Raw genomic sequence first — 27,595 nt, 5'->3', positions numbered from 1 at the left:
TCCAGAACAAATTCAAAAAAAGTGTACTGTATTATATAAAGCCATTATTGCTCAAATYAACAGAAAATCTGGTTTAAAAAAAGATAAAGCAACACCTTACGGCACAACGCCTCTCCCCTAATTGATCTAGAGATTTTGTATGTATTTATATGTGGACTATGTGTTCTGTTTTGAAACATATGTAGTTCTGTTGTCTATTATGTCATGTTACTTGTTTTGTGTGGACCCCAGGAAGAGTAGATGCTGCTTTCGTAACAGCTAATGGGGATCCTAATAAAAMACAAAAATCATTAAGCTTGCTAATGACACCTGGTGGTAGGTCTGATCACTGACGACGATGAGAGCCTATAGGGAGCAGGTCCTGTCATGGTCCAAACACAGCCGTAAAGAGGGCATGACAATGCCTCTTCCCCCTCAGAAGGCTGAAAAGATGGGCTCTCAMACTCAAAGTTATACAGCTGCACAATTGAGAGCATCTTGACTGGCTACATCACTGCTTGGTATGGCAATTGCTTGTCATCTGACCGTAAGGTGCTACAGAGGGTAGTGCGTGCATACGTTCCAGTACATCACTGGGGCCTAGCTCCCTGCCATCCAGGACCTCTATAACAGGCGGTGTCCGAGGAAGGCGCTTAAAATTGTAAAAGACTCCAGCCACCCAAGTCATAGACTGTTGTCTCTGCTACCACATGGCAAGTGGTACCAGAGAACCAAGTCTGGGACCAAAAGGCTCCTGAACAGCTTCTACCCCCAAGCCATAAGCCTGRTGAACAGTTAATCAAATGGCTACCCGGACTATTTACATTGATCCCCTATTTATWWAAWTMTTTTGKACTGACTCTCTTGCACTAGCTCTATGCACTCAATGGACACTCAAACACACACACTTTTACATACGCATATACTCTTTATCTATCCTGATTACCTAGTCACTTTTACCCCAACCTACATGTACATATTACCCCAACTACAAAAGTACCCCCCTGCACATTGACTCGGTACTGGTACTCCTATATACTGTAGCCTCGTTATTATATTATTTCCTTTTTTGAGGTAAACATTTAACGGTAAAAAATTTAACTAGGTTATACGTAATAAAACAAAAGTAAGTCTATGGACCATATTTCAAACTCGATTGTAGCTTTATTGTTGTTATCCAAAAAATCTATTTTATTGGATAGGTCCATTTACCCTGGTAAATAAGAGCTCTAGAGGTTTCTTAACCCAACCTTACAAACACTAGTAAATGTCAGTGCTGAAGCCAGAGTGGCTATTACAGAAGGCACAGAATAAAATAGAAGTAAAATAAAAGTCCATAATTACTCAATTTGGAAACCTATAGAATAGTAAAAAATACCCATAAACTAACAAGACAATCAACAGATAGCTTTTACAGTCCCATTTTTTCATCTAACATTAGGCTAACCCTTCAAACCTTATTTGATATGCTTTACAAGTGGTTACGAGCTAGAAAAATACCATCTTTGGTGAGAATTTGTGGTTGCTGCATATTAAAAAAAAGAGTCCCAGAACAAAATGAAACATCAATGTTATATAGAAAAAGAAACTGTAAATGACTGTATGAAGATAGGTTGCCTGTTCTCACATGTCAGTTTGGTTTCAGTAGACCCCATTTGTCAGTGTAGTTCAGCCTTGAACAGCTTGGTAAAAAGGAGCTAATCGCATGTCAAGCCTTCTGTCGGTTACTCTTTCAGCCAGGTGAGCAGTTGAGGTGCGTAGTAGGTGATGATGATGTCAGCACCTAAAGGGAAGAATATAGAACTAAAGCAGTAGAACTCATTCTTTCTCTATAGAGAACAGAGCARTGTTCCTCCAGACCCAATGACTCCCTTCCCTTCTCACCTGCCCTGCGGAAGGCGGTCATAGATTCCAGTACAGCGGTGCGCAGGTCAAAGGCTCCAGCCTGAGCTCCATGCCACAGCATGGCAAACTCCCCTGACACGTTATACACCGCCAATGGGTGATTGGGGTGCTGGAAGGGAGCAGAGGAGGGTGGTGAGAAGAATATGGAGCAGGTAAAAGCAGAAGGGTTTTGTAGTCTTCATAACAACTGATGATAAGCTTGTTTGTGTACCCTTGGATGTGAACTTAGTGTTTGGTTATTTAGCTGAAACTATCGATACTGATCCTGGAGCCTGAAACTCTAACCATGCAGAGAGAAATTAGTTAGAACATACTAACCTTATCTTTGACCTCCCTCACTATGTCCAGATAGGGCAGTCCTGGCTTCACCATCAGCATATCTGCCCCCTCCTTGACATCTCTGTCCTGAGAGAAAAACATAAACAAAACCTCAACCACCTGGGTAAATTGACTAGCTCTGACAAAAACACACTCTCTCTCTACTTTTCATACACATGCGTGCAATTCAGACACTCTTACCACAGCTCGCAGTGCCAGGCCCCTTGCACCAGGTGGCAGCTGATAACAACGCCTGTCTCCAAATGCTGGTGTGGACTGTGCTGCATCTCTACACACAAAAAAAACAGAGCTTCCTTAGAGCATCCTGTCAAATAATAACTGGTAAGTAAAATCCTTTTCTGTCCATACTTGGTTTTACAATCATTAGTTACCTGAAGGGACCATAGTAACAGGAAGCAAATTTAGCACTGTAGCTTAGTACTGAAACCTGGGGGGAAGGAGGAAAAACATWACTTTTTTACCCCAGGTGATTCGGCCTTAATGGCTTCTTTACTAATGGTTTCCTTATGGCAAATGCTTTCCTTTCCRTATTGAGTTCATATGAATATAAGGTTATGTACAATCTAGTGCTCCCATCTGTTACCTTGTTGCCCATGTCATTGGACATCAGTGATTGTTTGATGGCTCCCACTCGCCCATCCATCATATCAGAGGGTGCAATGATGTGACAGCCTGTACGAGAAGAACAAGAGATCTTAAACTAATGACATGGGTGTGGTGCCCCATTGAGCAGTATCAACATCGGTCCAGTACCCTATTTTTTAGAAGTGAGAGTAGATAACAGAGGGGGGAGGAATGACCAGACTCACCAGCACGGGCGTAGGCCAATGCCACTTCTGCCAGACGCTGGCAACTGGCACCATTGTCCAGAGTGCCATCCTCCCGCAAGATTCCTGAGGGCGAATCAGAGTGCAGTCTTATAACACTGTAGTGTTAATCAAAGGAAATCAGATTTGCATTAGTTGTAGACGAAAAGATGTGATAGAGAGTGACTGACCACAGTGTCCATGTGAGGTGTAGGGACAGAGGCAGACGTCACAGGCCATCAGCAGGTCAGGGAAAAGAGAGCTTATCTTCTTCACAGCCAATATTGCCGGAGTATCACCTGTGTCTGCACCCGAACCCCTCTCATCCTGAGAAGAAAGGTCAAAGGTATGACAGTATGCAAGGTTGCAGTCATAAGCCCTTCGGAGTTGATGTAGTGGCAAAAAGAATATGAGTGCATATACTTTACCTTAGCGATTTTGGCAGGCACGCCGAAAATCAYCACACACTTCAAGCCTTTCTCCACAAGGGGGCGTAGCATGCCTTCCAGTTTATTCACTCCATATCTGTGGGGAGAAAAAGAGAGAGGGGGACACAGGGAATGGACAAACTAAAGTGCTAATTCAATAACACTTTGAGGCAAGCAATTACAAAGTGGCACTTCATTATCAATGCACTGAGATGTATTTGATCTCTATAGCCTAAAATCATGTTTGTTTTGGTAAAAAAACCAAATCAGACTGTGAGAGAACTATTAACAGTAATTTCAACACTTAGGCCTCAGTATTACATTACAGCCTATTTTATTGTAACCAAATGGTGCATGAGCAGGGAGGGTTGTGTGGGACAAACAACTAACGGATTCTCTTCTTATCTGGATCCACCCTGCCTCACAGTATTTATCTGGAGGTCACAGCCTTTATCTCAATGGTTCCCATCCCCCGCTCATTCTTACTCTCAGATGACTTTAAAACAAAGACTTTGAATAAAAATGATCTTTCAAAGTCATTTATGTTTTAAAATATGATTACAACAAATTACACATTAACAGCACATTGCGGGTATTCAACTACTGTACCTAGTGTAGATAAGCAATTACCATAGATGAGATAATCAACCACATGAACAGGTTATCTGGAGTCATTACCTGGCCTGGCCTGGTAGACTAGCGATGGGCTCCACAGCATCAGGATTGTCACTGTTGGAGAAAAGAACAAGAAAGCTGCCATGTCATAAAAAACACATAGCCACTCAGATATAGCCCACAGTATAACTGACTTTGACACAGGGGAATCTGTCATTTGTATCACAACATCAAGACGACATCCTAGTGTCTGTGTGGGAGAGGAGACATTACGTGACGAAGATGGGGTAAATAAGATTCTCAGGTCTCAAGTCTGAGGCGCAGCTCTGCCAGCATCTGAGTGTTGCGTGAAAATAGCCACTGTGGAGGAGAGAATCGACCGGCTGCATCTTTGCGCTGAGAGAAAGAGAGAGGTTTGACAATGTCACCTTTATTCACCCCCACATTTCTGAGATGCATTGGAATGAGAGAGTGGTTTATGCTATAACCTGACTTAAACTAAACAATTGGATGACCCTGAGTTACAGCAGTGATAATGCTTGCTTTCACACAGCTGGAGGAAGAATAATTGCTCACATTTATGAAAGCCCATTCCAGATCCCTTTAAATCTATAATTTCAAGATCATTGACATTCAAGGTCTACATTTATGAGAACTAAGCAAAATCGGGATGTAACGAACGACAGATGTAATGAACGACAGATGTAATGAACAACAGAAAGCTAACTTCGACTATCAACAATCATGTGCTCAAATGGGCCAATGATATGCTCCATGCACCACACGACCAGAAAACACACTTGCAACTCCTCCTGGTCATATTCCGCAGATTTGTTCACCTTGCAACATCAAAAACGTAACTTGTCAGCATTAATTAACATACAACAATGTTAACTTTACTAAAATAAATAAATGGATTTCGGTGTTCTTGCCTTGTACAGTACGTCCGTCCTCCTTGGCTTGCACTAGACGCAGACACTAACTGGCCACTGCACTGCACAAATTGTTCCGTAAACGTGCAAGTTCCCGCGATAGTACACGGTAGATTTAAGTGAAGGAATGAAAACAGTATGAAAAGGCTAACCTGACACTTGAATCGGAATTGAGGTAAAAAAATATATATATATAAAAAAAAAAAAGCCAAACCTTGTCATGTCCTATAATAACCCATATTACTTGACACATGCACAGATGGATAACGTATATATAGCTAGTATGAGATGGCAAGGGCTACGAGGTAACGTTAGCTAACTAGCTAGTTGTTGATTGTGCGAGCACTGTAACCACTTACTTTGCTGTAACGTTACTGTAGCTCAGCTAACGTCAGCTAGCCTAATGATCTGACAATACAGCATTTTACCAGCTAACTAGACCACTGTAACATTATCGGGAATCGTTTGTGAGCGATTGTTGTCAGTTAAAACCATGAATGTAGCCAGGCAGTTAGCTAGCTGGCGAACGATTTCAACTGTCACCATAGTAGTCTTTGATCATGACTCAGTGCCATTACGTTACACATAAGTAATTGGACAAAGGCGTCTTGTAGGGGGAGTTTTGTGAAGATCCCGACGCTCGGTCTGAACATTAACATGCATTGCTTGCGGTACGGTTTTGGACGCATAAGGACTTATCTTTCATATCAGCAAGAAAGAAAAAAAGGTTACATTGATAGAGCGTTGGGCCAGTAACCTAAAGGTTGCTGGATCGATTCCCCGAGCTGTGAAGAACACATACAGTGGGGCAAAAAAGTATTTAGTCAGCCACCAATTGTGCAAGTTCTCCCACTTAAAAAGATGAGAGAGGCCTGTAATTTTCATCATAGGTACACTTCAACTACGACAGACAAAATGAGAAAAAAAATCCAGAAAATCACATTGTAGGATTTTTTATGAATTTATTTGCAAATTATGGTGGAAAATAAGTATTTGGTCACCTACAAACAAGCAAGATTTCTGGCTCTCACAGACCTGTAACTTCTTCTTTAAGAGGCTCCTCTGTCCTCCACTCATTACCTGTATTAATGGCACCTGTTTGAACTTGTTATCAGTATAAAAGACACCTGTCCACAACCTCAAACAGTCACACTCCAAACTCCACTATGGCCAAGACCAAAGAGCTGTCAAAGGACACCAGAAACAAAATTGTAGACCTGCACCAGGCTGGGAAGACTGAATCTGCAATAGGTAAGCAGCTTGGTTTGAAGAAATCAACTGTGGGAGCAATTATTAGGAAATGGAAGACATACAAGACCACTGATAATCTCCCTCGATCTGGGGCTCCACGCAAGATCTCACCCCGTGGGGTCAAAATGATCACAAGAACGGTGAGCAAAAATCCCAGAACCACACGGGGGGACCTAGTGAATGACCTGCAGAGAGCTGGGACCAAAGTAACAAAGCCTACCATCAGTAACACACTACGCCGCCAGGGACTCAAATCCTGCAGTGCAAGACGTGTCCCCCTGCTTAAGCCAGTACATGTCCAGGCCCGTCTGAAGTTTGCTAGAGAGCATTTGGATGATCCAGAAGAAGATTGGGAGAATGTCATATGGTCAGATGAAACCAAAATATAACTTTTTGGTAAAAACTCAACTCGTCGTGTTTGGAGGACAAAGAATGCTGAGAAGTTGCATCCAAAGAACACCATACCTACTGTGAAGCATGGGGGTGGAAACATCATGCTTTGGGGCTGTTTTTCTGCAAAGGGACCAGGACGACTGATCCGTGTAAAGGAAAGAATGAATGGGGCCATGTATCGTGAGATTTTGAGTGAAAACCTCCTTCCATCAGCAAGGGCATTGAAGATGAAACGTGGCTGGGTCTTTCAGCATGACAATGATCCCAAACACACCGCCCGGGCAATGGCTTCGTAAGAAGCATTTCAAGGTCCTGGAGTGGCCTAGCCAGTCTCCAGATCTCAACCCCATAGAAAATCTTTGGAGGGAGTTGAAAGTCCGTGTTGCCCAGCAACAGCCCCAAAACATCACTGCTCTAGAGGAGATCTGCATGGAGGAATGGGCCAAAATACCAGCAACAGTGTGTGAAAACCTTGTGAAGACTTACAGAAAACGTTTGACCTCTGTCATTGCCAACAAAGGGTATATAACAAAGTATTGAGATAAACTTCTGTTATTGACCAAATACTTATTTTCCACCATAATTTGCAAATAAATTCATAAAAAATCCTACAATGTGATTTTCTGGATTTTTTTTCTCATTTTGTCTGTCATAGTTGAAGTGTACCTATGATGAAAATTACAGGCCTCTCTCATCTTTTTAAGTGGGAGAACTTGCACAATTGGTGGCTGACTAAATACTTTTTTGCCCCACTGTACATTTCCGCTTCTAGACTAACATTAGTCTAGAAGACAGAATGAGATTGTAAAAATGTTTGCAACTTTTGATAGTTGTTTCAATCAACTTCACGCTTGTTACAATATAGCTTGGTAAAAGGGAAGTGAAGTAAATACTGTCACTTTGTTGATGTTTACAGTGTAACATTAGTTCAATTTCAATACATTGTAAACTGTTGTCATGCTCTGAATAAAATGTCTCTGTTTCTAAATAAAGGCAGAACAACTTGATTCCATGAAGACATCCTCCACATGTGAAGCTCTTCATTGGCTCACAGTATTTCGTCCTCTCTGCCCCCACTGTCTTCAATGATGTAGGTGTGCTTGATCGTCTGTGCAGCAGTTCCTTGTTAAGGGCCATTTCCTATTGCCTTCTGTGGATTTCTGCCCAGACCTCAATGTCTCCCTTCCCTCACACTTTACCACCCTGAGTCTGGAAACGTCACATCTCCTGAGTCGAACCAGTGAGTCTACCCCATTCAGTCCCTGGTTGAACAGTCCACCTGAATCCACTCCCTACACCCTAAGGCCATGCTGTTCTCCCTGCGGGAGCTGGTCCAGTGGCTGGGCTTTGCCACGTTCGAGCTCTTCCTCCACCTGGGGGCTCTGCTGGTCTTCAGTGTGCTAGTAGCACTGCGGACTGACCTGTTTGCCCCTGGCATGAGCTGGTGGCTGGTCTTCGTKCCTCTGTTTGCCGCTGATGGCCTCAGCACCTACTTCACAGCTATTGTATCCATCCGGCTGTACCAGGAGAATGAGAAAAGGCTAGCAGTGCTGAGGCTGCTGTGGGTGCTGATGGTGCTCGGCCTCAAGCTGGTGTGTGAGGTGCTGCTGTGCCAGAAGTTGGTTGAGCAGGAACAGGCACGCGACCTGGGGTTTGGTCCTATCGTCTCACCGCTCTTCATCCTCCTGCAGCTACTGATGATCCGCTCCTGCCGTGTCAACTGATTCCAAGGGGCGGTGTGATGAGGGCAGGAGTCGTTTATCAGCTATAGAAGATCCAGGTTTATTCATACTAGGTGACTTTTAATTAACTGACTATTGTGAAATAGTTTTTGGACTAATGGCTGGAGAGATGAGGGTCACAGGCTTCCCCTCCATTTCTAACCTTGTCTGAGGACAGTGTGACAGAATGTGTTTTCCATGAGCAGTCCTTTGTCAGTATGGCTCTCCTGGACATTGCTTCCTGTGGATACCTTTTTTTGTATTTGATCTGTTATGGACCTCTTGCTCAAGCATGTATTGATGGCCTCATTTTATCCTTCATTGTAATTTATTTCCTGATGTGATGCTGGGGAGGGACATTTGAGAATTGAAGTCTTTTGAATTTGGTAAGACTGTCTGCAGCTTTGTTTGTTTTAGTCCATTTATTATGTTCTTGTTTTTGGTACCCATGTTGTGTTTCTATATACAGTACCAATCAAAGTACCTTATCCTCTGCATCAGAGGTAACTCTGGGTCTTCCTTTCCTTTGGCGMTCRTKATGAGAGCGCTTGATGGTTTTTGCGACTGCACTTGAAGAAACTGTCGTTTTTCTTTGCTTATTTGAGCTGTTCTTGCCATAATATGAACTTGGTATTTTACCAAATAGGGCTATCTTCTGTATACCACACCCCTACCATGTCACAACACAACTGATTCCCTCAAATGCATTAAGGAAAGAAATTCCACGAATGAACTTTTAACAAGGTACACCTGTTAATTGAAATGCATTCCAGGTGACTACCTCATGAAGCTGGTTGAGAGAATGCCAAGAGTGTGCAAAGCTGTCATCAAAGTGTGGCTACTTTGAAGAATCTCAAATATAAATTGTTTAACACTTGTTTTGGTTACTACATGATTKCAAATGTGTTATTTCATAGTTTTGATGTCTTCACTGTTATTCTAGAATGTAGAAAATAGTACAAATAAAGAAAAACCCTTGAATGAGTAAGTGTGTCAATTTTTGATTGGCACTGTATGTGTAAATGAACATTTGAACTGGTAAAGTTTATCATGCAATATTATTTTAGCTCCTCAAAAATCTATGAAACATTAATTAGTCAACTTTGGATCAATTCTGAACAGACACAATACAGTTGTGTCTTTTGRAGACTTGGATATTTTGTACAGTATGTCCACTGTTATCCCTTGTGATGACGAAGTGTGACCACGGTGTGTCGCTATTTACATTGAAGATGGGAGTGGTGACCTACTCCTCAATTTCCGATGCCCAAGTCAACATTGGGGAAGGACATTCAAGTAATACAAGTAAAGCAAAGTTCACATGGGCGTGAGTTCATGGAAGGAAAAYTCATAAGCGTAATAAAATAAAATGTTTTATTTAGCTGTTTGACCATTTTGGGCTCATCAAGCACTAATCTATATTTGTTTCCTCCTGTTATTACGTGGATGACGGTGAATCCAACATGATCCACTCACCAACTATAGTCTAACAGGATTCCATCTAAAGTTCTTCCTAAATAACTTGTAGATTAGTAGCAGGCATAGCCTGTCATAATGAATTATATTATATCTAAGACATTTTTCTTTAGAGGCAACAGCAATGACTTTTTTTGTGTCTTGGACTTTKCTCAGATGAAAACCTCAGAGCTTTGTTCTTTTTAAGCACAGCATATCAAAAACAAGTTTAAAATATGGAATTTAACTCTTTCGCGCTCTTTGTCRAGGCACACCACAGATAAAAACAAATTACAAAAAAATCCATTGCATATAGGATGCATTCTTACAAATCATTCTATAACAGAATTTACGACTGACTGAGACTGCTCCATATAACACACTATTTTCTTCAGTGTCCGTCCGTATGTTAATGGTTCCTTGGGATTCACGGCTCGTAGTGACAGTGCGGTGATGAATGTTTGATGAGGAACAATAGTAATCTCGTACATGCTGTACTCAGAATAGACCGACTCATTTATTTCGTAATGCATTTATCTCAGCAGGATTATTTGTCAGGTGGTATCATCAACCTCTTGCTGAACAGATTTGAATAACTATGCTGTAACATGGGTCGATATTCCATAGGATGCTACAGCAAAGCCTACACGTAACTAACGAGTGACTGATAGGCGACAATTTTCTCACCCTGCTTCACAATCACAATCTTTACATAGCCTTTCATCTTTTAAAACCATTTGTTGGTATACTTTCCATGTTTAGTTCATGAATTCAATTGAAAATTAAATGCATAATGTTATTATTTTAAAAAACAATTTAGTGGTCGATACGGGATCTTAAAAWAACATGTATTCACTGAAAGGGTTAAGCAGTAAAAGGGGGCTGAGCTGAGTTTCCTTGACTGACAGGTCCTCTTTGCCTACTCAACAATAGAAAGAGGAGTGATTTCCTTTGGTGGGTGTTCTGTGAAAAGGGGGTGTAATTCTAAATCGAAATGAGCAAATGAGGTTGCTTCTTGGGACGCAGGGCTGAAGGATGACGTAGGTTTACAGGTGCAGAGGGCGAGTCAGGAGTTGCGGAGGGAGGGAGAAGAACGTAGAAATACTGAAAGAGACCGTGGGGATGTATGTGTGTATACTATAATCGGCGCTGCAGGTACAGCGACAGACAGAGGCTACAGCTTTCCGTCCCAGTCGGGGAACACCATCTCCCGAACCCCGGAGATATTCAATTTCTCCTCAAAATGTCTGGTGGAGGAGAAGTCCGTGTGCTCCGCCAGGAGGCTGGGCAGGAGAGCCCGAGGATGCCGGCCTGGAAACGAGAGATTCTCGAGCGGAGGAAAGCAAAGGGCGGCGCGTCTGGAGCAGGTGCAACTGAGCCTTGCCCTAGCGCGATCTTATCGCTGGTTAATGGCGAAGTAACGGGAAACAGCAGCGCCTCAAAAACAGACAATGGAACCAGTGCTAATTCAGTTCGGAACTACACCATCACTCCAGCGAGCCAGCATTTTGCAGGCAAGCGTGGCAGCGCCCCCACCTCCCCAGAGCTCTCGCCGGTGAAAACAAACAAAGACCCCTGGACTGCCACCGACCCTTATGACTCGGAGAAAACGGTAAGCGATGGCGAGGGACAGGAAAGCCTGGTTCTGCAGGACAGTCTAGGCCCATTGCAGGAGAACCCCTTCATCAAACTGGAGAAGGAGCGAAAGAAACAACAGGACAGGGAGAACGCCACTCGTCCGGTTCAGCACATACTGGAATTGTATGGCAGTGTTCCTGGAATTCGGACTATACGCGCTGAGAATATAATTATCATAGAATCCGATCCGGATTACTTTCCGGAGGCGAGTGGAATAAAAAGCGAGTCTTATCAGCAGCAGAATGGGGTGAGCAGTTACAGCTCCCTCAACGACCTCTTGGACCGGAGAGGCAGTGGGGTTACCGAGATACGMGCAAAGGAGGTGGTCATTTATGACACTGCACTAAGCCGGAGCGAGGAGAATTTGAGCACGTTGGGTCGTCCTGGTCACGAGGCCGCATTCGAGACAGGAGAGGGTCATGGCAGGGTGAGCCGCATGCTGCAGAAATTCGACAGCAACTATGGAAAATTGCAACCCAAGTCTCGCAGCACAGAGAACCTCCTGGACTTGGAAACCAGTTCAAGCAGGCCAAGACAACGACCCAAGCCACAGCCAGATCTGGTGCCAAAATACAAGTCACAAGCCCAGCCTAGCTCACCAGTCCGCACCCTGGGTAACTCACAGTTGTCATCCTCAGTCTTCCTGAGCTCCCAGTCTTCCAAACCAAAGCCACAGCCCCCTCTCTGTGAGCCTGACAGCACCACTTGCTCTGCTGGACCCGCTCAGTCAGTGTCTTCCTACCGCCAGCATTTTGAGGTGAGTGGGGGCCGCAGTTCGGTGGTCAACCCCATAGAGGAGGCAGAGGGGTCCCAGACCAAGCCTTTCCGAGAGAGAGACTGGGAGAGCACAGAGGTGCCCTCCAAACCCAAGGTGCCATTCTCTCCGGATACTAGCCGTGTCGAGTCCCCCTCCAGTCCCACCACACCCCCGATGTCTCCCCCCTCGCCTGGATTCGAGATCTGCCCCTCACCCCGCCCTGATCTCTCCCTGCTGCCGGCCGGGGACATCCAGGCCCGTGCCCTTGCCAACCTGCGTCTCCAATCCCGCAACTCCTTCACAGTCTTCCCCAAACGCCACAGAGCCGCCGCCTCCCCGGGCAGCACGGCCCCCTCCAGCCCCATTAAGTCTCCTCCCTCCCAGAGAGTGGCAGAGATGCCCACCCCAGGAGTGCCAACCCCTGTCACCCCTCCGCCCAACCCAGCAGTCTCCAAGAGTAAAGAGGAAGAACGGGACGAGGTGAGGGCAGCCGGGCTAACCAAACCAGACCCACCCACCATCACTGCGACCCCCTCCCCTCCAGCACCCTTCCCAGTCCCCTCTGTCCAGTCAACACCTCCAGAGGAAGCCCCGGCTGACCAGCTACCTGTCACCAACATAGATGACATAGACGTGGACCCCTCGCAGCCTGTTGCCCCCAGCCCCACTCCAGTGGTGCAGAGGCGGAAGGGGAATACCTTCACTGTGGTGCCTAAACGTAAGTCAGAGCCTCAGCCTGGCTCTCCAGAGCCCCAGGAGCCTTCCGGAGGGGCCCAGACACCCTCCACGCCACCACAGGCCCCTTACTCCCAGTTGGGCTCACTGCTGAAGAAGCGCTACCCTGCCGTGGAGGATATCGAGGTCATCGGTGGGTACCAGTCCCTGGGACGCTCCTGCCTGACCAGGACAGGCTCCACTGGCAAAAAGGTGAGATGATGATGCCCAACCGAGTACTTCTATTATACATCAAGTGAACATCAGCAGAGCTCTTTTTACACCGATAATGTAACACTCATTAATTAATTTCTCCAATCAAGATTTGTAATTTAGTATAATTCAACACAGTATGTGTGTGTTGTGTGTGTGTATGTGTGTGTAGCTCAGTCCATTCCATATGAATGGACTGAGCTAAGCTTCTAATTTAGTGCTGTTTTTCTGTCCATCTCATTATGGCATGCCTCCGTAGATTAGATTGTTTAGTGTGTGTGTAGCTAAAACAGGTCCCTGTTGCTGAAATGTGCGGTATTCAACATGACATTCTCCTAACGCTACAGGATCTATTGCATCTTTAGTAGTACGATTGAACAAGGCAGAAGCTGCTGTTCATAGCAGCAGCCTTCAACATGGTTTGCAGCATGGAGGTGTTTTTGTGACCAGGGTTGGAATCAATACCATTTCCTTTCATACCCCCCTATACATTTCAATTTATGAATTGAATGCGTCTGCCCCCCCCAAGATGGAGATCAGTGTTTATTGGCATTTACCTGAGATCTAGCCTACGTACTTGGCAGTGCAGCAAGGTCTCTGTCGTATCCTAATCCTTTGGTCTCTAGGTATTACCAGTCTCCTGCCCTCACTCCTTTCAACCTCATCTCCGGTCACACCCAACCAGGTGGAGCGTGTGTGTCGTTGTGTTTGTCCCTGGCCAGATAGAGAACACAGGCAGTAATGAGGCCAGGCCTCTCGGAAGCATTCAGTGTTTTTGTCCTCGGAACTCTATTGAATTCATTAGGCGTGCTAAGTTTGGGTTCACTGAATTCCCTCGCCTTTGTTGTTTGAGCATGCATGCTTCTCCTCCCGGTCATCATTTCACATGACCAAGGTTTCTCTGGTTTTGAAGCTAGGGCAGGGCCGGAAGCAATTACAAAAGCATCAAGTGTAGGCCTATGTTATTTGTGTGGAATTCCTTGGCTATGTGAAACCAGCCTGGCTGAGTTTGGTTTCCTTTTCAGTATTTAAAAAAAGAAAGAAAAAAAAGCTATGCTCTTTTTCCCATTCAAATTTTTAGAGCTTGCTGGATATTTTTTTTTCAAACACATCAATATGATGAGAGAAGAACTTGAACACAGTGTATCGCCTCATACTAGACTCTTATGTTTCACAAAATAACTTCCACTCCCTCATTTACTGGCCGTGGTTGCTGGTTCAGTTCTACAAGTTGTACTTATGCGATTTTGTTGTGTTGATTCCGCAGAATGTTGGAGTTAAATCTCTGCAGCGCGCTCAGATCTTTGACTCACTCAAGTAAGGCCCTTACGTGTCCCTAGTCCGACTGTAACCATGTATTCTTTGTGTTGGATAATCAATCTTGTCCTCTGCTCCTTTAGTGCTTGTTTGATTGATCTTCTCTTCAAGGAGTGATAGTTGTTTATGAAGGTCAAGTGGAGCTTTTACACTGCACCAGCTTTGATTTGCATAAGGAGAAATCTAGGAAGTCCTTAAAGTATGGTACATGCCTAGATTGAATTTATAATTTAATTGGCCWAGATTCTCTAGGAACTATAATGGATTGTGTTACAAAGTGTCTAGCCCTAATAACATGGTTATAGACTAGTGTTCAGTACCTTTTTAGAACAGCTTTTGTTGTATTTTCTCTTAAGGTGTACTACATGGTACTTCCCTGTCATTGAATAGAGATGGAGCTGGCAGGAAGACATGACAATGGAAAGGGGAGGAGTGGCTGGTTGTTTGTGAGGTTGGTGACCAGTTAGTATGGGAAACAYGAGACAGCCCATGTGTTTGTGACGTAACAGGCAGAGACCATTCTTGCCGTTTATGTTCTTTCTGCATATCCATGTTGCCATTTCCATGTGTTTGCTCAGTGGAAGGCCTGGGCTTTGCCCTGCTCAGCTGTGTAATTGATACAACACATTAGGTAATTATGTCTTCATTGAAGTTGATGATTTAGAGGTTTGGTGACTGTGCAGTTCTGGCAAGTGCTGTTGTGTGGTAGTAATGCCAGTCATTCCAGACTACAAATACTGTATTCAACTTGTGAATAACCTTGGTTCAAATGGAAAATAGCCTGMGACAAGCTGATAATACCCAATTGAACCTAAATACCCATAGAGGTAAGCTCCTGGCTGTACTAACGAGATGTTCTGGTCGTAGCCTAAAGGATTCGTCTATTTTCAAATGTACATGCCTCTCATAAGAAGGCCTAAACCTTTTCCACAAACGTATCGCTGAAAATGTATAACCTTCTTTTAAAATGCTTTGATCCCTGTCTCTTTTGTACTGAATTCCATATTTATCGATCAGTAAACATAAAATAGCAGTCCCATTTAAAACCAATAGCTCCCTTCCCCTTTTCTCGAGGAATCACCATATTGTTGTCTCTCAGCAGAAGGCCATGTCACTCGGCATCAGGAAGAGAGTGGAGGGGCCTGTGACTGTCAGCTGTGTTGGCTGTCTGATAGTACACTCATAACGTCTGTCTTCCAGGCTGATCAGGTAGCAGCTGTCTGTGAGCCCGGTTTGTTTACTGTTCATTACTGTTGAGTTTAGGGCCTGTTATCCGGATATGGGATTGCTGTTGAGGAGTATAGGCTACTGTAGTTTAGACCCATGCTGTCGGCGGCAGGTAGCCTGGTGGTTGAGAGRGTTGGGCCAGTAACCGAGAGGTCGCTGGTTCGAATTCTCGAGCTGACTAGGTGAAACATCTGATATGCACTTAAGCAACGCAACCTTAATTGCTCCTTTTTAAGTTGCTCTGAATAAGAGCGTCAGCTGAATTACTAAAATGTAGTGCGTGTGTGTGCATACAGTTGAAGTCGGAAGTTTACATACACCTTATCCAAATACATTTAAACTCAGTTTTTCACAATTCCTGACATTTAATCCAAGTAAACATTCCCTGTCTTAGGTCAGTTAGGATCACCACTTTATTTTAAGAATGTGACATGTCAGAATAATAGTAGAGAGAATGATTTATTTCAGCTTTTATTTATTTTGTCACATTCCCAGTGGGTCAGAAGTTTACATACACTCAATTAGTATTTGGTAGCATTGCCTTTAAATTGTTGAACTTGGGACATGTTTCGGGAAGCCTTCCACAAGCTTCCCACAATAAGTTGGGTGAATTTTGACCCATTCCTCCTGACAGAGCTGGTGTAACTGAGTCAGGTTTGTAGGCCTCCTTGTTCGCACACTCTTTCAGTTCTGCCCACAAATGTTCTATAGGATTGAGGTCAGGGCTTTGTGATGGCCACTCCAATACCTTGACTTTGTTGTCCTTAAGCCATTTTGCCACAACTTTGGAAGTATGTTTGTGGTCATTGTCCATTTGGAAGATCCATTTGCGACCAAGCTTTAACTTCCTGACTGATGTCTTGAGATGTTGCTTCAATATATCCACATAATTTTCCTGCCTCATGAAGCCATCTATTTTGTGAAGTGCACCAGTCCCTCCTGCAGCAAAGCACCCCCACAACATGATGCTGCCACCCCCGTGCTTCGTCATTATGGCCAAACAGTTCTATTTTTGTTTCTATTTTTGTTTGTTTGTCCCTGTGTGCAGTTGCAAACCGTAGTCTGGCTTTTTATGGCAGTTTTGGAGCAGTGGCTTCTTCCTTGCTGAGCGGCCTTTCAGGTTATGTCGATATCGGACTCGTTTTACTGTGGATATAGATACCTTTGTACATGTTCCCTCCAACATCTTCACAAGGTCCTTTGCTGCTGTTCTGGGATTGATTTGCACTTTTCACACAAAAGTACATTCATCTCTAGGAGACAGAACACGTCTCCTTCTTGAGCGGTATGACTGCTGCGTGGTCCCGTGGTGTTTATACTTGCGTACTATTGTTAGTACAGATAAACGTGGTACCTTCAGGAGTTTTGAAATTGCTCCAGTGGATGAACCAGACTTGTGGAAGTCTACAATTTTCTTTCTGAGGACTTGGCTGATTTCTTTTGATTTTCCCATGATGCCAAGCAAAGCTGCACTGAGTTTGAAGGCAGGCCTTGAAAGACATCCACAGGTACACCTCCAATTGACTCAAATGATGTCAATTAGCCTATCAGAAGCTTCTAAAGCCATGACATCATTTTCTGGAATTTTCCAAGCTGTTTAAAGGCACAGTCAACTTAGTGTATGTAAACTTCTGACCCACTGGAATTGTGATACAGTGAAATAATCTGTCTGTAAACAGTTGTTGGAAAAATTACATGCATTCATACATGCATACAGTACCAGTCAAAAGTTTGGACACCTACTCATTCAAGGGTTTTCTTTATTTTTACTATTTCCTAACGTTGTAGAATAATAGTGAAGACATCAAAACTACGAAATAACACATATGGAATCGTGTAGTAACCAGATAAGTTTTAAACAAATCGGAATATATTTGATTCTTCAAATAGCCATCCTTTGCCTTGATGACAGCTTTGCACTTTCTTGGCATTCTCTCAACCAGCTTCACCTGGAATGCTTTTTCAACAGTCTTGAAAGAGTTCCCACATGCTTTTCCTTCACTCTGCGGTCCAACGCATCCCAAACCATCTCAATTGGGTTGAGGTCGGGTGTGATTGTGGAGGCCATGTCATCTGATGCAGCACTCCATCACTCTCCTTCTTGGTCAGATAGCCCTTACACAGCCTGGAGGTTTGTTGGGTCATTGTCCTGTTGAAAAACAAATGATAGTCCCACTAAGCACAAATCAGATGGGATGGCGTATCGCTGCAGAATGCTGTTGTAGCCATGCTGGTTAAGTGTGCCTTGAATTCTAAATAAATCAGTGTCACCAGCAAAGCACCCCCACACCACCACCTCCATGCTTTGCGGTGTCTCACAAAGACAGTTGGAACAAAAAAATCTCAAATTTGGACTCATCAGACAAAAGGACAGATTTCCACTGGTCTAATGTCCATTGCTTGTGTTTTTTGGCCCAAGCAAATCTCTTCTTATTGGTGTCCTTTAGTAGTGGTTTCTGGTTCACGCAGACTCCTCTGAACTGTTGATGTGTCTGTTACTTGAACTCTGCAGCAGATGGAACTCTGGGTCTTCCTTTCCTGTGGCGGTTTTATTTTTGTAGTATCCAATTGGTAGTTACAGTCTTGTCTCATCGCTGCAACTCCTGTACAGACTCGGGAGAGGCGACGGTCGAGAGCCATGCGTCCTCCGAAACACGACCCAACCAAGCCGCACTGCTTCTTGACACAATGCCCACTTAACCCGAAAGCCAGCCACACCAGTGTGTCGGAGGAAACACCGTGCGACCATGTCAGCGTGCATGCGCACGGCCCGCCTCAGGGCATCCCTGCCGGCCAAACCTTCCCCTAACCCAGACGACGCTGGGCCAATTGTGCGCCGCCCCATGGGTCTCCCAGTCACGGCCGGCTGCGACAGAGCCTGGACTTGAACCAGGATCTTTAGTGGCACAGCAAGCAACTGTTATGCAGTGCCGTAGACCACTGCACCACTCGGGAGGCCCATGAGTGGCAGTTTAATCATAGCACTTGATTGTTTTTGCACTTGAAGAAACTTTCAAAGTTCTTGACATTTTCCGTATTGACTGACCTTCATGTATTAAAGTAATGATGGACTGTTTTTCTTTGCTTTTTTGAGCTGTTCTTGACATAATATGGACTTGGTCTTCTACAAAATAGGGCTATCTTCTGTATACCACCCTTACCCTGTCACAACACAACTGATTGGCCCAAACGCATTAAGAAGGAAGGAAATTCCACAAATAACTTTTAACAAGGCATACCTGTTAATTGAAATGCATTCCAGGTGACTACCTCATGAAGCTGGTTGAGAGAATGCCAAGAGTGTGCAAAGTGGTCATCAAGGCAAAGGGTGGCTACTTTGAAGAATCTAAAATAGAGAAAATATTTTGGTTTAACACTTTTTAGGTTACTATATGATTTTGTGTATTTCAATGTAGAAAATTGTGCAAACAAAGAGAAACCCTTGAATGAGTAGGTGTGTCCAAACTTTTGACTGGTACTGTATATGCCTTAATTACAAAAAAAATATATAGACTAGCTTTCATTTGACACCCAATTTGACGTGCTCCATTAAACTCATGGGTCCTTTAGCATGGAAATGACCATATGCCATTTAGCAGACGCTTTTATTCAAAGCAACTTAGTCATACATTTCTTTACATATGGGTGGTCTCGGGAATGGAACCCACTATCCTGGAGTTGCAAGCACCATGCTTCACCAACTGAGGTACATGCAATGTTAGACTGACCCATAGGTCAGAATGAAGTAGGATGATATGATGAATTGGCAAGGTATCAAAACGTTCTAGCATAGACAATCTAGGCTTACTACCAAACACTAGATCCACTTTTTACTGCTGCATTTCAGAAAGGTTCTTGTACCATATAAAAAGTTATGAAGTTGCAATATGTCATAAATTGAAGAACTAGCAGTCGTTGTGGTTTACAAAAGTACATTCCTCTGTCCAATGTTTAGAGAAACCACTTTTTAATTGTTGTGAAAATGCCATGCGTAGGGGAAGTAAAAAATATGCAGACTTAAATAATGCCAATGCACCGTGTCTGTCACACAGGAAGGCCAATGAAAGGACACTCCTACATGTTTTTGTAGTACTTTCTACCCCTTTTTCTCCCCAATTGGTAGTTACAGTCTTATCTCATTGCTGCAACTCCCGTACGGACTCGGGAGAGGCAAAGGTCGAGAGCCATGCGTCCTCCAAAACAAGACCCCGCAGTTCTTCTTAACACGATGTGTCAGAGGAAATACAGCCATACAGCTGTCGACCGAAGCCGGCGTGCACGCGCCTGGCCGCCACAAGTCGCTAGAGCGCGATGGGACAAGGACATCCCAGCTGGCCAAACCCTCACTTAAGTTGTGTCTCCCGGTTGCGGCCGGCTGCGACACAGCCCGGGATCGAACCTGGAACTGTAGTGATGCCTCTAGCACTGTGATGCAGTGCCTTAGACCGCTGTGCCACATGGGAGGTCCCTCACTCCTACATTCTTATCGTGTTCTTGAGCTCAAAGTGTGAAAGTCCATTGTGTTTTAATTATTTACCACATAGAGTCATTCCTCGTCCCTCATCACACTTTCTGTAACCACACCCTTCTCTCTTCTTACCTCACGTCTTCGTTTTCTCCTGCACTCCTCCCTGTTTGTGCTCTCCATGCTCCCTCCTTGACTGTGTGTGTACCTTTTTTGTGTGTTTGTCATACCCAAGAGTGCAGTTTAGATGAATCGTTTAAGTCACTCAGCATCTTTTTGAACATTCAACATGACTGTGTCTCATTGTCTCAAGCATGACTGCCTGTGCCTCTCCAGTAGGTCTGTGTTTAATGTGCAGCTACTGCAGCGTAGAACAGTGTTTCCCTCCGGACCCATGGAGAGGTGTAATTATGCCATTGATACTGGGTCTACAGCTTAATTCTGGCGTGCCTGTGACAAGCTTGACATTTCCAGTAAGTGTTATCTGGCTGCAGGGTTCTTCTGTGAGCCTGAGCGGGTAGGGTGAGAAACGGGACGATTGGAATGGGGCCATACCAACAGGATGATGGCGCGCACACACACACACAGACACAAATCACATGCATAACCTTCACAAATTCTCTATTATAGGCTTCTTATTGTAATGAACGATATCAGCAAAATGGCTGCGATGTATTGTCGGTGTCGATAATTTTACGTTTATTGACCCAGCTCTAGCACAAACACTCACACACAGACACACACAGACCCATACAGCCCCGCTAGTCCATGTAATTGGAATTGTCAGCAAAGTGCCATTGTCATGTTTTAATTCAGGCCTGACCCCGTTGTGTGTGTGTGTCAGAGATTTTAAGAGGAAAAGGGAAGAGAAAGTGTTTGAGAACAGGATGGACAGAATTCTGCAGAGGTGGTTTCAGAGGTGTATAAAAAGATGGCGAGATCATGTCAGGTGGGTAGATGGAACGGCACCTATTAATATCACCATCTCTGAGGGCTGTATTTAACAAACCTAACATAATGGTACTTCTTAGCTCTGGCGGTAGGGCTATAGGACCAGGGGTGTGTCAGAAAAATGTGGGCTATTTTCACTGCAGGAATTATGAGCGCAAAGGCTGGCGGTGGTGCCAAGGGGCTGGGTTTTGACAAATAAGTGATAGGTGTGACGAGGGCTTGGCCACTCACTGGCCAATCAGCGTGTTTCATGGCTTAATACTGCATGCCGTTGTCACAAGTTCTGTAGGTTATTGATGGTCTTTGCATTGTCATCCACTCCAATTCGACTGGGGGCACGGGATATTCTCTTCCTAGTCCATTGTGGATTGATACAGTTTATTAAATGGCATCGGCTACAGTACCGAGCATAACGGCTGGATAGGTTGCGCTTCCGCTGTAAAAATCTGTTATAGCCAGTGGGGATTTTAGCATGTAAATCTTGGTCGGGCAAAAAAACAACTGTTTTAGATGCATGCCAGCAAAGCCACACGTCTAAACAATACATTAATTGCACTATAACAGTGACAAATGGTGCCCACAAACTGTTAGGGACTACAAAAAGCTGTTGGGACTACAAAAAGCTGTTGGGACTACATAAAGCTGTTGGGACTACATAAAGCTGTTGGGACTACATAAAGCTGTTGGGACTACATAAAGCTGTTGGGACTACATAAAGCTGTCCCAACAGCAGAGCTTTCTTTTCAGCAACATGGAGGGAATTCTTACTGCAACACCTGGCTATCAGCGGAGCCTTGTCTGGCATCGAAACAGTTCATTCAGCCTCATTTACTGACTTTWAAAAAAAGATAGTTGATATGGCTGACTTGCTAAAACAAATGTGGTTTCTAATGACAATTGAGATGTACCAACTAAGGCATAAGGGGACAACGAGCAGCGAAGAGGCAATCCGTAATTTAGATTAAGAAATGAATAAGCGAGCTAGGACGGACGTAGTCAATGTAACTATTTGTTCAGCACTTTTGAAATGTACAGCGACAGAATTCAGAACATGGGCCGTTCTTAGTGTTCTCCCTGTACACCTAGTTAGAACCGTAGGATAAAAAAGGGAGCATGTAAGCAGACAATGAAAGCTCTTACAATATTAGATGATTACATTTCTCTAAAACAGATTATAGGCTACATGTGCACCACCAAGTCAGAACAGTAGGCTAAGGTATGAGGGGAAAATATACCAAATTATTAGTGAGGCACATGGGCTAATAACAGCTTATTACACAACATACACTTAGTTCTACTTTCTTAGCTATAGTATACATATCTCCCTTGTATATTACATTTATGCAGCAGCATACAATATATTTTTGGACTCACCTTGTTGTGCTGTGCTCACTTGAACAGGAATGTGGCGTGGTGGTCCTTCATGGGGAAAATCTCATCAAATTTTGTCATCTGGATTTATGGTGCTTACAAGACAACTGGGAACTCTTGGGGGGGGGGGACAAGGTTGAATCATGATGTCAGTGATCTTCAGGTCGGAGCTCTAGAAAGAGGCCTGAGTTCCCGACATGGAATTCTGACATGGATGACCGTTCAAAATGTATGTTCCCAGTCAAAGCTAATTTTCTTCCCCACCTCCAGAGTTCCCAGTTGTCTTGAACTCACTGAAGTCTGAGATTTCCCAGTTCCGAGTTTCCGGTTGTTTTGAACGCGGTAGAAGTCATGCTGGATTGACAGCATGGCCAATGTATTCAGCCTTTTCTGGCCCATGGAATGTGAATGTTTTATCTTTTTAAGCTTGGAAAAGAGAATCTTAAACCTAGACTTGGACCACACACCCACTCCACTGAATAGCAGGCTAGTGATTGCTTTGCAATGCTTGCAGTTAACCACTGATTCCTTCCAAACCACTCATTGTTGAATTTGCAATTTTCAATTTGCTGTGTAATGTTTATGGCCAATGGCCGATGAGCACCGATATATTTTATCTATAATTTATCTTCATATGTCAAGGATTGAAAATTATTTTCCAGTAGATTGTCGACTTGATTCGTGATGATGAATGCAAGCTTGCCAACTAAGATCAGTCCATTCAAAGCTACTGTAGATTTAACATCATTTTATCTGTGGCCAATGCGCTTGAGCTTTCTTAGATGGGCACTTCCAATGTAACTCTATAGCAGCACCCAAGGGGCTTGAATTCTTTAGCTTTTCCTGTAGACTTTGCAGTGACTTAGTGTCCCCATGAGTGACAGAACAAGGAGCCAATCACGGCTGTGCCCCACCTTCCTTGAATGACGGGTCACCACTGGTCATAATCAACCATAACTGCTAAGACCAGCTTTTGATTGGTGTTTAAATATCCCCACCAGCGCTGTCTGAAATTGGCACTTTGGTACACGTTTTTAAGGACACACCTCAGATATTGCCACCTCTGCAAGTGAGCTCATATAAGAAAGGTAAATTACCCGTCCTGGCGCTAGGGTTTTAAAACAGAAGAACTCCGGCTTTAACAGGTCGAAATTGCAAGCGAGCGTGCGTTTGACAATTGCGCTGGCTTAATGCCAGCCAAAAATAGAGCCCTCATTGTGTTCTTGTAGATAATCGTGCCAGACTGTATATGTCCTGTCTCTAAATAGAGCCCTCATTGTGTTCTTGTAGATAATCGTGCCAGACTGTATATGTCACACTGTGGGTTTTCAGTTCTAATGTCTATTTATATACAAACAAATAATATTCAAATTCCCCTCTTAACCACTGACAGCTACAGCGCCAACCACATGTAATTAGTCTTTCTCACTCATGTCTGTGGTGCCATTGTGTGCTGTGGGTTATTCTATTCTTGTACTATGTGTTTCTGTGTTAAGTGTATGATCACACTCCGTTAATTCTCTCTCACACTGCCCTGTTTCTCCCTTTTTCAATGAGCATATACAATATGGTCTGTCTGTCTCTAGTAGCATGCCTGTTCCTCTCTCTCCCTCCCTCGTTCCCACTCTCTCAGCCCTGTACAGCCTGCTTGTACTCTACTTCCCTTCTCCCATTTCTCTCACTCCCTCACATACAGTGCCTTGCAAAAGTATTCAGACCCCTTGGATTTCTTCACATTTTACTGTGTTACAAAGTGGGTGTCAACAATCTACACAAAATACTCTGTCAAAGTGGAAAGATCAAGATTTTGAAAGATCAATAGAAATTAAATAACAAAAATATAGTTGTTGCATAAGTGTTCAACTACCTGTGTAATACATGTTAGGAACACCTTTGGCATCAATTACAGCTGTAAGTCTTCTTAGGTTGTCTAAGAGCAGTTTCATTCAATACTTGTCTGAGGGAACTTGCAGATGTTGTATGTATGGGTAACAGGAAGGGGTTAGTCATTCTAAAATCATGTCTACCCCTATTATAAATTGTACTCAACTAATTTAGGCTTGCCTAGACATAGGGGCTAAATACTTACGCAAATACTATTTTATACTGAACAAAAATATGAARGCAACATGTAAAGTGTTGGTCCCATGTTTTATCAGCTGAAATAAAAGATCCCAGAAATGTTCCATAAGCACAAAAATATTACACTATGACCAAAAGTATGTGTACACCTGCTCGTCGAACATCTCATTCCAAAATCATGGGCATTAATATGGAGTTGGTCCCCCTTTGCTGCTATAACAGCCTCCACTCTTCTGGGAAGGCTTTCCACAAGAAAGATGTTGGAACATTGCTTTGGGGACTTGCTTCCATTCAACCACAACCATTAGTGAGGTCAGGCACTGATGTTGGGCGACGAGGCCTGGCTTGCAGTCGGCGTTCCAATTCAACCTATAGGTGTTCGATGGAGTTGAGGTCAGGGCTCTGTACAAGCCAGTCAAGTTCTTCTACACCGATCTCYACAAGCCATTTCTGTATGGACCGCGCTTTGTGCAGGGGGGGCCTTGTCATGCTGAAACAGGAAAGGTCCTTCCCCAAACTGTTGCCACAAAGTTGGAAGCACAGAATAGTCTAGAATGTCATGCTGTAGTGTTAAGATTTTCTTTCACTGGAACCAATAGGCCTAGCCCGAACCATGAAAAACAGCCCCAGACCATTATTCCTCCCCCCCCCAAACTTAACAGTTGGCAATAAGCATTCGGGAAGGTAGCGTTCTCTTGGCATCCGCCAAACCCAGATTAGTCCGTCAGACTGCCAGATGGTGAAGCGTGATTCATCACTCCAGAGAACGTGTTTCCACTTCTCCAGAGTCCAATGGTGGCAAGCTTTACACCACTCCAGCCGTCGCTTGGCATTGCACATTGTGATATTAGGCTTGTGTGAGGCTGCTCGGCCATGGAAACCCATTTCGCAAAGCTCCTGACGAACAGTTCTTGTGCTGACGTTGCTTCCAGAGGCAGTTTGGAACTCGGTAGTGAGTGTTGCAACAGAGGACAGACAATTTGTACGCGCTTCAGCACTCGGCGGTCCTGTTCTCTAAGCTCGTGTGTCCTGCCACAGTGCGGCTGAGCCATTGTTGCTCCTAGACGTTTCCACTTCACAATAACAGCACTTATAGTTGACCGGGGCAGCTCTAGCAGGGCAGAAATTTGACAAACTGACTTGTTCGAAAGGTGGCATCCTATAACGGTTCAAGTTGAAAGTCACTGAGCTCTTCAGTACAGGCCATTCTACTGCCAATGTTTGTCTATGGAGATTGCATTGCGCTAAACATTTTATTTAACCTTTTATCTAACTAGGCAAGTCGGTTAAGAACAAATTCTTATTTACAATGACGGCCTACCCCGGCCAAACCCCAACCCGGACGACGCTGGGKCAATTGTGKGCCGCTCTATGGGACTCCCAATCTCAGCCGGTTGTGATACAGCCTGGAATCGAACCAGGGTCTGTTGTGACACCTACAGCACTGAGATGCGCCACTCGGGAGCCCTGTCAGCAACTGGTGTGGCTGAAATAGCCGAATCCACTAATTTGAAAGGGTGTCCACATACTTGTGTGTGTGTTTTCAAATTTTGTGCACAAATTTGTTTACACTCCTGTGTTTACATCACTTTGCCAAGATAATCCATCCACTTGACAGTTGTGGCATAAATAAGCTGATTAAACAGCATGGGCCTCCCGGATGGCGCAGTGGTCAAAGGCACTGCATCGCAGAGCCCAGGCTCTGCCGCAGCCGGACGCGACTGGGAGGTCCTTGGGGCGACGCACAATTTGCACAGCATCGTCTGGGTTAGGGAGGGTTTGGCCGGCAGGGATATCCTTGTCTCATCGCGCACTAGCGACTCCTGTGGCGGGCCGGGCGCAGTGCACGCTGACCAGATTTGCCAGGTGTACAGTGTTTCCTCCGACACATTGGTGTGGCTGGCTTCCGGGTTGGATGTGCGTTGTGTCAAGAAGCAGTGCGGCTAGGTTGGGTTGTGTTTTGGAGGACGCATGGCTCTCGACCTTCGCCTCTCCCGAGTCCGTACTGGAGTTGCAGTGATGAGACGACTGTAACTACTACCAATTAGATACCACAAAATTGGGGAGAAAAAAGGGGTAAAAAAACAGCATGATCATTACACAGGTGCACCTTGTGCTGGGGACAATAAAAGGCCACTCTAAAACATGCACGTTTGTCACACAACACAATGCCATAGATGTCTCAAGTTGAGGGAGCAGTGCAATTGGCATGCTGTGACTGCAGGAATGTCCACCAGAGCTGTTGCCAGATAATTTAATGTCAAWTTTTCTACCATAAGAGATTTGTTTTAGAGAATTGGGCAGTATGTCCAACCAGCTTCAAAACTGTATGGCGTCATGTGGGCGAGCGGTTTGCTGATGTCAACGTTGTGAGCAGAGAACCCCACCGCCACAAGGGGGCAATGGTATGGACAGGCATATCCACGGACAACAAGGTCCTGAGGCCCATTGTCGTGCCATTCATCCACCGCCATCCCCTCATGTTTCAGCATGATAATGCACGGCCCAATGTCACAAGGATCTGTGCACAATTCTTGGAAGCTGAAAATGTCCAACTTCTTCCATGGTCTGCATATTCACCAGACATGTCACCCATTGAGCATGTTTGGGATGCTCTGGATTGACGTGTATGACGGCGTGTTCCAGTTCCCGCCAATATCCAGCAACTTCGCACCGCTATTGAAGAGGAGTGGGACAACATTCCACAGGCCACAATCATCAAGCCTGATCAATTCTCTATGCGAAGGAAATGTGTGGCGCTGCATGAGGCAAATGGTGGTCTCACTTTTATGGACTCGTTTTCTGATCCACGCTTTTTTTTTAAGGTATCTGTATTCCCGCTTGTGTGAAATCTATAGATTAGGGCCTAATAAATTTATTTCAATTGACCGATTCTTCTTTTTTACAATTTATATTTTAAAAAATWAAAATWAAAACTCTGTWAAATCATAGAAATTGTTGCAGAAAGTGTTCACACCCCTTGACCAAAAAAATAAATACCAAGTGGGATAAAAAAAATCCCAACTGTACCTTGTC

At 44.3% G+C, this 27,595-nt stretch overlaps 3 protein-coding genes across 3 annotated transcripts in view; 2 read left to right on the top strand and 1 right to left on the bottom strand.

Moving 5' to 3' along the window:
* Positions 1-1,116: 1,116 nt before the first annotated feature.
* On the bottom strand, positions 1,117-5,108 carry LOC111964000 (delta-aminolevulinic acid dehydratase). The gene is made up of 12 exons (XM_023987633.2): positions 5,005-5,108; positions 4,346-4,468; positions 4,136-4,186; positions 3,458-3,554; positions 3,221-3,356; positions 3,033-3,116; positions 2,807-2,895; positions 2,595-2,650; positions 2,404-2,491; positions 2,203-2,289; positions 1,864-1,993; positions 1,117-1,762 (listed from the first exon to the last, which is right to left on the bottom strand). Exons 2-12 carry the CDS (start codon positions 4,459-4,461, stop codon positions 1,704-1,706), a joined length of 993 nt encoding a protein of 330 aa, XP_023843401.1. The 5' UTR covers positions 4,462-4,468; positions 5,005-5,108; the 3' UTR covers positions 1,117-1,703.
* On the top strand, positions 5,091-8,976 carry LOC111964001 (transmembrane protein 203). Its single transcript, XM_023987634.2, has 2 exons — positions 5,091-5,179; positions 7,642-8,976. Exon 2 carries the CDS (start codon positions 7,956-7,958, stop codon positions 8,370-8,372), a length of 417 nt encoding a protein of 138 aa, XP_023843402.1. The 5' UTR covers positions 5,091-5,179; positions 7,642-7,955; the 3' UTR covers positions 8,373-8,976.
* Positions 8,977-10,837: 1,861 nt separating this feature from the next.
* Positions 10,838-27,595, top strand: part of LOC111963999 (taperin) — a 28,871-nt gene continuing 12,113 nt past the window's right edge. Inside the window, exon 1 of the mRNA XM_023987632.3 lies at positions 10,838-13,146. Coding sequence (XP_023843400.1) covers positions 10,951-13,146 — 2,196 coding nt within the window. The 5' untranslated portion in view covers positions 10,838-10,950. The remainder of the gene's footprint in view (positions 13,147-27,595) is intronic.

Source organism: Salvelinus sp. IW2-2015, linkage group LG5 (genome assembly GCF_002910315.2).
Source record: "Salvelinus sp. IW2-2015 linkage group LG5, ASM291031v2, whole genome shotgun sequence".
Lineage (NCBI taxonomy): Eukaryota > Metazoa > Chordata > Actinopteri > Salmoniformes > Salmonidae > Salvelinus > Salvelinus sp. IW2-2015.
The sequence above is the reverse complement of the archived record's forward strand: the minus strand, read 5'-3'. Positions and strand labels throughout refer to the sequence as shown.